Genomic DNA, 11,054 nt, shown 5'->3' on the forward strand with positions numbered 1-11,054 from the left:
ACTATAAAGGTGTGGATATGTTCTAACTTGCTATGCTTGCTATTTCTTCCATCTTAACAGCTGTTGAGCGTTCACTGAAAATTCAAAACAATGCAGTCAACGACGCGTGCCGTCTATCTAGCCAATCACACTTGCGCGACACTATGTGACGATATCAGCGCCAGCAGAAATCTGGTAGGCACACTTTCAAGCGACGGTTAAAAGTGTCGACCGTGACACCATTTCTGTTGGCGACACTTTCAAAAGTGTCTGCGACCTAAGTATAAATTGGGCTTAACTCTACAAAGGAGGAGCAAAGTCTAGCTAATACTAAGGGGGGTCTAGCTAATACTAAGGGCAATACAATAAAACATAAAATATAAGTGGTCATAATTTACAATTTAACCTTAAAAATATAAAAAAATATATAAAATATATTAAAAAAAAAAAAATATATATATATATACGATACAATAGTGCAAATTGCAATGTGCAGGGTGTCATTGTGCAGCTTGTGATTAAAAGTTAGTGAGAGTCCTTGGCCTTGTTAAAGTGGCCAACAGCGGATGGGAAGAAACTGTTCTTGTGGCGGGAGGTTTTGGTCTTGATGGACCGCAGCCTTCTACCGGAGGGGAGTAGCTGAAACAGGGAGTGTCCAGGGTGGGAGGGGTCGGCCACAATCTTCCTCGCTCGCCCCAGGGACCTCGAGGTGTGCAGATTCTCGAGGGAAGGCAGATTTCAGCCTATCACCTTCTCAGCAGTGCGGATGATATGCTGCGGTCTGCTCTTGTCCTGGGCAGTGGCAGCAGCGTACCAGATGGTGATAGAAGAAGTGAGGATGGACTCAATGATGGCTGTGTAGAAGTGCACCATAATTGTCTTTGGCAGGTTGAATTTCTTCAGCTGCCTTAGGAAGTACATCCTCTGTTGTGCTTTTTTTGGTGAGGGACCTGATGTTCAGTTCCCACTTGAGGTCCTGGGAGAGGATGGTGCCCAGGAAGCGGAAGGGCTCCCCAGTGCTGAGTGATGGGGGTGAGTGGGACTGTGTTCTTCCTGAAGTCCACAACCATCTCCACTGTCTTAAGAGCATTGAGCTCTAAGTTGTTCTGGCTGCACCAGGTCACCAGGTTGTCAGCTTCCCACCTGTAGTCAGACTCGTCCCCCTCAGAGATGAGCCCAATGAGGGTGGGGTTGTCCGCAAACTTCAAGAGTTTGACAGACGGATGACTCGAGGTGCAGCTGTTGGTGTACAGGGAGAAGAGCAGAGGAGAAAGGACGCAGCCCTGAGGAGATCCGATGCTGATGGACCGGGAGTCAGAGACTTGTGTTCCCAGCTTAACGCACTGCTTCCTGTCAGACAGGAAGTCTGTGATCCACCTGCAGGTGGAGTCGGGCACGTTCAGCTGGGAGAGCTTGTCTTGAAGCAGGGCTGGGATGATGGTATTGAAGGCAGAACTGAAGTCCACACAGGATCCTGGCGTAGGATGCTGGGGAGTCCAGATGCTGTAGGGTGAAGTGGAGGGCCATGTTAACGGCATCATCCACAGACCTGTTGGCTCTGTAGGCAAACTGCAGGGGGTCCAGGAAGGGGTCTGTGATGGATTTGAGGTGTGCCAGCGCAAGGCGCTCAAGAGACTTCATTACCACAGAGGTCAGGGCGACAGGTCTGTAGTTGTTAAGTCCTGTTGGCCTTGGCTTTTTGGGCACAGGGATGATGGTGGAGGACTTGAGACAGGCTGGCACATGGCATGTCTCCAGGGAGGTGTTTGATGTTTGTAAACACCGGAGACAGCTGGTAAGCGCAGTGCTTGAGGGTGGCAGGAGAGACAGAGTCCGGCCCAGCTGCTTTGCGGGGCTTCTGCCTCTTGAAAAGTTTGTTAACTTCACCCTCTTGAATGGAGAGAGTCTCACTGTAGAGGGGGGGGGGGGGGAGGCCACATGGATGCAAAGGTGTAGTTCAGGACTGTCCAATATACCCCTATACCCCTCAAAATCCACTTTTCTCAGGATATCATTTTATGTCTAGTAATTTGAATTCTGAATTCGAAATACACACCGCTGGGTGTTAGATTTTTTTCAAGTCGCCTTTCCATTCTAAAAAACCTTTGAAAATGTAATTGACGTCATACGATGTGGTATGACCAGAGCCACTGCTAGACGGCAAGCTCTGGTTACTTCCACTTTTCTCTCGAGGCAGCAACAACACAGCTGACAGGTTAGGCTCTCCCTGTCAATACACATGCTAGAAAGAGTTTAGGCCTGCTAATGTTGTTGCTAATGTTGTTATTGCTCTGACATTCTGGTTCTGCTTCGGATGCCATCAAGCGGGATCTCTGGTCGAAGTCAGTCCTTCACTAACCAATCAGCATTCGTTAGCAGAATGCTAGTGTGTTATGGCAACAACGACTTACCCGGTAAGAAATCCAAAGGACATAAGACAAGTATTCGCTCATTAAATGTTTCACCTGTAGTCCATGTTGAATATGCAAAAACTACAATCAAATCTGAGATTTATCAACGACAATCAGGAGAAAGAGACAAATTTAGCAGTTTAGCTCCATAGACTCTCATTCATTTTGCACTCGACCACGATCACTCCCAGTGGAACTCTGGTGGAACTACAACACAATTCAGTACAATGGGGCTTGGGGACTGGGCAGGCTCTCCTTAAAGGAGACATGACATGAAAACTTCATTTTATGAGGTTATTTAACATTAATATGAGTTTCCCTAGCCTGCCTTTGGTCCCCCAGTGGCTAGAATTTTCAATAAGTGTAAACCAAGCCCTGCGTGTTCTTCTCCGCCTTTGACAAAATGAAGGCTTAATTGCTCTGTTTGAAAATTTCCCCCTAGTGACGTAGATAGGGGGAAGGTTACCTCCCCTCTCTCTGTTTGCCCGCCCAGATAATCTGGCCCACCCATGAGAAACTGAGCTACCACCGTGCAAGGGCGAGTGCAATATCGTTTTTTCTTGAAAAGACATCATGGCGAGTAAACAAACGATGCATAAAAGTTGCTCAGTGCTTGGATGTACAAATGCAAGCACAAATCTCTTTTTAGTTCCTTCATCTGAGCCTCTGCACAACCACTATCTAAATTTTATTTTCGCTGTAAATGCGCCGACACAACTTCCAAAAGTTTTGCATGTCTGCCCCAAACATTTCAGCAACAACTGTTTCCACGACTCGGTACAATACAAAGCTGGCTTTCCTGGCCGTCTGCAATTGAAGACTGGATCAGTACCAACTCTCTTGGGTCCAGCAACAAACCTCAGACAAGTAAGTCAACTAACGCTAGGCTACATAATTGTGTTGCTTTACTGTATATGTTTATCTTGCTAGTTACCCTTCGAATGTGGCTGTAACATCAGCTCTGCAGCTAGCAGCTAGCAGCCCAGTTAACGATTAATTAGTGATTTAAAGTCCGGAAAATATGTGTGTGAATACACACTGTGAGTGTTGTACCCTTCATTGTTATTTGGAAAGACGTTCTGCTGTTGTTGTAATTGCGCATGCTCCTCATTAGCATTTAAAGCTACAGACACCAAAACAGCGCGTTCTGAGGAAAGCTCATTGTGGGACAACTCGTAGTGGCTATAATTCTGCACCATGGCTGAATTTCGGGAAAGAGACTTCAGATACAGTATTAAGGGACCACTAAGGCCTATATAAAAACCTCCAAAAACAGCATTTAATGTCTCCTTTAGACAGGCTCTGGAATTTTACTAACTGCAATGTTCTTCCGGCTTTCTCTCTTTTTTTTTTCTTTTTTTTTTTAAAGGATGGCTTCTTACAAACCGCAAAAATTAATGAATACTTTATTATAAATCTATTATTGCTCCTTGCAAAATTTCCCATTCACCGCAGTAAATTCACTCATCAAAATCCCTGATTCATTGTTTTTTGGAGAGAGGTCCAAGATTATCTCCAAACTATTTCAGCATCTAAGAATCTCAAAGATCTTTAGACAAAAGACTTGTTTCGACTTTTTAAATATCAAATATATCGTTTTCAAATATATAGTTCATAAGTTAATATATAGTCAGGAGTTCGGAGTCAGGTGGCGGAGCGATTAGGGAATCGGGCTAGTAATCTCAAGGTCACCAGTTCAATTCACGGCCACACCAAATGACGTTGTGTCCTTGGGTAAAGCCCTACTTGCCTCGGGGGGAATGTCCCTGTACTTGGTGTAAGTCCTCTGGATAAGAGTGTCTGCAATATGTAATGTGTAATGTAGTCCAAATTATTGATAAGACAGCTGTTTTCCTTAATGGTATATTCTGTGTTGTTTTTAAAATTGATTTATCAGGCTGCAGTTTATGGGGGGGAGTAGGTTACTGCTTCTTCTAAGAGGAACAATTTATGACGTCATTTCTGCTAGTTCCCCAAAATGGTATTACTTCCTTGATTTGAAGTTAGTCCTCATGTACACAATTTTCGTGAATTCATTCGAATTTGACTTCAAGGAAACAAATGACATGCAGTGAACACAAGCAGCTTTTTCTTTTTCCTGTCGCTTGAATCAGCACTGCTTGCACACATGGCTCTCACACTGTTTGCTTTTGAAGTTAGAGCTTGTTGTAACGTGTTGCCTACAGCTTACAAGGGCAAAGCAGTAAGGGGACCTTCAAATGAGAGGCGTCCTTTTTGATGGCCATGAACAATAACTGGAGAATGATTTCAACAGCATGTTTGGTAAGTAGAATTTTGTAAATACATTAACATAGGTAGCTTCTTGGCAAAGTAACCAACAAATGCAAATGAACCTGTATTGAGTAGCCTGCATAGCCTGATTTGTAATCATCAACTTAAACTAGGTTATGTGGCATTCTGGGATACTGAACATTACATTTTCACACAAATGTGTGTCATCTCGGACAGGATGGTTCCGCCAAAAATGGGTTCAAACTAAAAGAGAGCCTCCAATACACAACAGCTCTGCACCAGATGACCAGGAGTCATTAGGGACGATCAAGGACGCCTCTCCATCATCATCATCGCCACTCACCTTCCCAGCTCCCTCTCTTCCCGCTGTCCTCACCTCACCTGTGCGTCGGACTCGGAAATACGACCTGTGTCTGTGTTATAGCCGTGCAGACTTTGAAGTAGCCATTTGCATGGCATCATACCTTGAAGCCCAACCTCGCAGCCTTCGCTGTTTTCTGTGGCAAAGAGATGACTGTCCCGGAGGTGCCATCTCCACCGAGTTGTGCCGGGCTGTGCAAAGCAGCCACTGCCAAGCGCTTCTAATCAGCCCAAACTTCATTGTGGATGAATGGTGCAAGTACATAATGTATCAGGCACTTGCTGAGGGGCCAATGTCTAACTGCATCATTCCCCTCAGGCTCAATCTTCCTTTCTCTCAGTATCCTTCAGAGCTGCGCTTCTACTCATCTATTGACCTGGCAAGGAACACAGAAAAAGGATATGAAATGGTGTTCAAGACCGTGCTTAAGTGTGAGTATTGAAACGATAAAACCACTGTTACTTATTATTTTGTCTCTTCAATGAGTTTAAATTGTGTTGTCGAGAGCTGAAAAATAATCCTACAATATCCTTTTCTTGTTTCACTTTATAGACCTAGATGATATGATCAAAAAAGCTCAGGAAACACATAGCAACATGGACATTTCTAAGAATATATTGGAAGGGGCAAGCTGCTCACAACCAAAACATTCTGAGCTTTTGGGATCTGGACTTTCACCACAAAGATTAGCAAGAGGAGAGTATACACTAGATGGCACACGAGATAAAACACTTTGAAGACTGATGTAAATCCCCCTTTGAAAATGACTCATTTCCACATGAACTCTCCTTTTTATAGACCTTTAGCAGCGTGAAGGCAAGTTCAGGCATGGCACTCGGGCAGCATGCTTTATTACACTCACCTGTGTTAGCCTGCTTCAAGCCCATTGGCCCACATCCGATAATGCTTCACGGAGACTCCTACACTCACTATCGGTTGTTGTGTTACTGTGCTGCTGCCACCCTCCGCCATCCCCATCTCCCTGTGTTGTCTGTGTGTTGCTATCCATCAGGGGGGATTATTTCTGTATTTGCTCCCTGCATCATATTCTATGTATTTTGCTCACTAATGCTAGAGGAGTGCTTCCCCGAGATACATCCACTAGATACATCCACTAGATACATCCACTCCCCCAAAATCAAACCTATTTCCATGTCTATGGTTGTATCAATAATCAGCATCTGAAATATAAATGCTTAAATCAAATCATGTGAGTGTCTTAGCTTAGAGTGACTTAACTATTCAGAATCAGAATTTAGTTTATTCGCCATGTATGTTATACAAACACAACATTTACTGTGGCAGGGAGGTGCCAACGCTAAACATATACAAATCTTAAATTAAGTAAAAGTACAAAAGTTTAACTATTTCTAAAAACTAAACAACATATGTTGTAGGCTTTTAATAGTTCATAAATGGGTTCCTCCTGGCAGTGGCTTATGTATGTATATGTATTATGTCTTTGTTTTTGTTATATTATATCTGAAATCTGATCTCACCTTACATTACAATGTTAATTTGTTTAAAGAGTAGCTGTTAAGTTACACGTTTGTTGTAGTTAAATGAAACAGCATGCTCTGGGTAATTTATTAACCAATGTATCAAAAAATGTATCAAAATGCAACTTTGGCTATGACGTATCAAGTCTTTGCCTGAAATAGTGCCCATAGGGATTATCAGCTTTGCTTTATTTATCATTGCTTTATCAGAACAAATATCGTACACTTTTGTGTGGGTTTGTTGAAATTCGAACGACTTCCATTAACTGATCCAATACAATATTCAGTTTGAATTTCATATTCAAAACTATTAATGTAAAATTATGTTTGTGCTAAAATAGCTCCATACATGCACATACAGCAGCAAGGGTCAACAACATATTCCAGAGTATGCAAAAGTATGACCTGATACCAGAATGTTGCTGTGGGAAAGAGTTGTTGATGGCAGAGCCTTTTGATAGTTCAGAGCCAAACCAGACATGAGCAAGATGACATTGTACACGTTAACCTGATTAGAAAGAGTTAGAAAGAAAGACTTCTTCTGAGGAGAGTTTCTCCTCAGAAGAAACGTTTGTCACAGCCACAGCTGTGCCCCCCTGGTTTCTGTTTTTTGCCCTGCCCTAGTGTTTCCCTGTCTCATTGTGTCCACCTGTGTCTTGTTTGTTTCTGTGTATTTAGGTTCCTGTTTTGTGTCCAGTGTTTGTCTTAGCGTTACCCTTTGTCCCTGCGTGTACCCTGTCTGTTCCCATTTTTGGAGTTTTAAATTATTTTTGTTCCACAAATCCTGCCCTGTGCCCCTGCCTCGTCCTGAGGTTGTGCCGCCCAGCACCCAGCCCACCGAGGCTGTTCCTGCTAAGGAGTCTTGGCTGCCTGTCGCCGGTACCCTGCCCCATTCCTTCCCTGTGCCCCGGTCCTGCCCTGTGCCCCAGCCCCGGTCCTGCCCTGAGCCCCAGCCCCGGTCCTGCCCTGAGCCCCAGCCCCGGTCCTGCCCTGTGCCCCAGCCCCGGTCCTGCCCTGAGCCCCAGCCCCGGTCCTGCCCTGAGCCCCAGCCCCGGTCCTGCCCTTAGCCCTAGCCCCGGTCCTGACCTGAGCCCCTGCCTCGCACTGAGGTTTTGCCGCCCACTGCCAGGTCAACTGAGGTCTGGCCTCCTCTGCCGGAGGACCTCTGGCCGCTGCCTTTGCCCGCGCCCCCTCGTCCGCGCCCCCTCTCCCAGGTGCCCCCTCTCCCAGGCGCCCTCTCTCCCAGGCGCCCCAATGTGATTGGCTAGTAGTCAATACCCACACCATATGGGCAGTACAAAGATGACTTATCTGTAAGTCCTATTAGGTGGAATCTTGTTAAGGGTTCTAGGATTGTGGTTCCAATGGAGTTGAAGAACAATATGCTGATGACAATGAGAGACATATTGAGCATGGAGGCAACTGTAAGTGAAGAGCAAAAATTCTGGCCTAGCTTGACTACAGACAGTGACAGTAATCAGAGCCTGTCAGAAACAAACAGAGCAAGGAATTGATGTAGGTTGAGGGAGTTGACACGGAACCTCAAGTTATACCCGGGTTTGTGGAAAATGTTGTTGAAACTCTGGACTCAAACATGGACCCTTATGTAGCACTGTTAAATTACATGACCCCTCTACTTAAACCTGGACTGTCAACAGCGGAGTTACTGTTTAACAGACAACTCAGAACTAGGTTACCGGTGCTCTTACAAACAGAAACTGACTTGTGACACAATCAAAACATAGAGAAGGGGAAATAGACAATAGAAACAATAGAATCAATTGTTATGAGTAAATGTCAGTCGGCTGTAACTGCTATCCATATGCTATTGAGATATTTTTCTTACATATACTGTAGTATTGAAACAACTCATACAAATATCAGTGCACACCGGAACCGGTTCTGAGGGGGGCACTGGTTTTCTTTGTTTCGTTCTATTATATTTTTTTTGACTCAGCCAATCATAAAAATGTATTGTTAAAAATAATACTTTTTACTTTTAACGCTGATGGGTTAGTTGGGTAGTATAAAAGTCAAGGACAGCAGCGAGAGTTGTGTGCTGCAAAGTTTACCCCTTACTAAAGTGGGCTAGGACTGGCCCTGGTGCACACCTGCATGTAAGAGCACACACAAGACAGGAAAACGGGCATACATTTATAGCATGTATGCAAATATATGTGGAACACTTCTAAACTAAATCTGACCTTGTACATTTGTAAACATGTAAACAAAACTTGTAAACATGTTCAACAGATTCAGTTAGGAATGTGTTAAATAAAATACAGAATGTGCAAAGAACCTACTTGACACTTATTGTTATCTGTGTTACACTCATTCTTTTAACACTTCTATTTTTCATTTGTCAATTATGCTACTGTATTTTGTGCTTGCCTGTTTTGTCCCTGGCACAATGTTTTTGGTATGCATCATTAGACCGCAGCAAAATTATAAAACCTACTTTATCTGTAATAAATCCGTTTCTGATGTATTTATGCATGAGTAGTTAGAGCTAAACATGTATTTATTATTATATATTGAATATATATATATTTAAGTCCTACACAGCCTCTCATAGAAAGGTGTTTCCTGTATTCCCAGCGTCGTTAGTATTCACCAGGGTTGTTAGTATTCACCAGGGTTGTTAGTATTCACCAGTGTTAGTATTCACCAAGGCAAGTTTATTTGTATGACACATTTCAACAAGGCAATTCAAAGTGCTTTACATTAAACCTAGCCTGGCTGCCAGCCCAACTTCTCCCCGCCCACAAAAAAATGTGGTCGGGAAGTTGGGTCTGGAGGGTCTCCTATTGGGAACAACTACATAAAACCAGGATCGGGACAGACCAATGAAATTGCCAGGGCGGGCTTTATACGATGATGGACAGATGATCAACAGTAACGTAATCAACAACGTCACGAAAGAGCCCTTGGGTTGAATTTGTTTTCAACAAACAACATATTACGTTGCTCTGATTGGTTGTAGGTCTATCCAATTGAGCGTAGAGGCATTTGTTTTACGAGTTCGGTTGAAACACGCCCCGTAGTCACAGCCCAACGGAGAGTTTTCAGACTCATATTCTGACTAGAATTATGAGTATGACAACGTCAGGCTACATTAAACCATTAAAAGCATCAAAACATAATGCAAAAGAAAACCAAGATTTAAAAACAATTAAGAACATTCAATAAGACATTAAAAAAAGCAAGAAATAATAGAAAAGTTGCAGTGCAGTTTAAGAAATAAAATGCAGGAGTGAGATGCAGAAATTGATATCATTGAATCTGGTTCAATTAAAGGGAACAGCAAACAGTAAAGTCTTCAATCTGGATTTCAAGTAGCTGAGGGTGTCTGCAGACCTGCAGCTTTCAGGGACCTTGTTCCAGATATGTGGAGCAGAACAAACGGAATTCTGCTTCTCCATGTTTAGTTCTGACTCTTGGAACACAAAGTAGACCACTCCCAGATGACCCAAGGGGTCGTTATGGTTCGTAAGGTAGCAACAGATCACAAATGTGTTTAGGCCCTAAACCATTCAGTGCTTTATAAACCAGCAGCAGGATTTTAAAGTCAATTCTTTGTTGGAAAGAAAGCCAATGCAAAGACCTCAGAACTGGAGAGATGTGATCCACCAACGTTGTTAGTATTCAACAGAGTTGTTAGTATTCACCAGGGTTGTCAGTATTCACCAGGGTTGTCAGTATTCACCAGGGTTGTCAGTATTCACCAGTAGGTGGGGTGTTTTTGCCTTTGTGTGAAAGTGTATATTCACTTTGAGAGTAAAAAGTTGCTACAGAAGTGTCATGTTATACACCTCTCTCCAAACAGGTTTTTGTTTCATTTAGGTATTTCTGGAGGGTTTGGTTTCTGCACCAATACTACTTAAAACTTTGATTACCCATCCACCCAGCCACTCACTCAGTCACCCACCATTCATCTTTTGGCTGACATGCATAGTCACTATGTTAGTGGATGTTTCTTTAGTTATTTAATGAATGTGTTTATTAATTGATCTTGTCATAGGCTATCCATGCTTTGTCACAGCCTCACATGTAAAAAATGGTTTGCTACTAGTATGTACAGTATGTTTACTTTGATTTGAGTATACTATTCCATAAGATATAAGGACATTGCGTTTTAGACAGGTGCAGTATCAGCTGTTACAATATGAACAATGTAGTGTATACATTTGGTATGTTCCAGGATGTTACCTATAAATATGCACACACACTATTCCAACAATTCGCACAGACTGCCATTGTACAATGATGTGCGTCATATGGTCAGTTGGAGTTTTAAGGCATCATAAAGTGTACATGTGTGTTTAGTAGTGAGGTAAACAGGAAAAGTTCAGGGGTTAACCTCTGAACCACAACAGTGAGGATTAAAGGATTGCTTGGTGGTTTGTTTGGAACCACCAACAGTGTGGAAAAGCACTCCATTTTCTAGCTTCCATGGTGGTCAATGCAGGGTGGAGCAGAAACCTATACTCTTCCAATTGTGTTTACTGGACTAAGGCACCCTCTGTTCGTGGAGCCAAAAACCACAATTAA

At 43.2% G+C, this 11,054-nt stretch overlaps 1 protein-coding gene across 5 annotated transcripts; it reads left to right on the forward strand.

Annotated features, from left to right (window-relative positions):
- Positions 1 to 45: 45 nt before the first annotated feature.
- tirap (toll-interleukin 1 receptor (TIR) domain containing adaptor protein) lies at positions 46 to 8,801 on the forward strand. Of its 5 annotated transcripts, XM_084673450.1 has the most exons (6): positions 46 to 2,194; positions 2,305 to 2,393; positions 3,146 to 3,257; positions 4,577 to 4,673; positions 4,860 to 5,435; positions 5,557 to 8,801. In XM_084673450.1, the coding sequence occupies exons 4-6, from the start codon at positions 4,667 to 4,669 to the stop codon at positions 5,739 to 5,741; spliced, it is 768 nt and encodes a 255-aa protein (XP_084529576.1). In that variant the 5' UTR covers positions 46 to 2,194; positions 2,305 to 2,393; positions 3,146 to 3,257; positions 4,577 to 4,666; the 3' UTR covers positions 5,742 to 8,801. The 5 variants fall into 5 exon arrangements, 4 of the variants coding, with proteins under 4 accessions (XP_084529576.1, XP_084529575.1, XP_084529574.1 ...); XM_084673449.1 differs by having other exon boundaries at positions 46 to 2,393; XM_084673448.1 differs by having other exon boundaries at positions 2,305 to 3,257.
- The last annotated feature ends 2,253 nt before the right edge of the window (positions 8,802 to 11,054 follow it).

The sequence above is a fragment of the Hypomesus nipponensis genome, chromosome 15 (assembly GCF_054491055.1).
Source record: "Hypomesus nipponensis isolate SF chromosome 15, ASM5449105v1, whole genome shotgun sequence".
NCBI lineage: Eukaryota > Metazoa > Chordata > Actinopteri > Osmeriformes > Osmeridae > Hypomesus > Hypomesus nipponensis.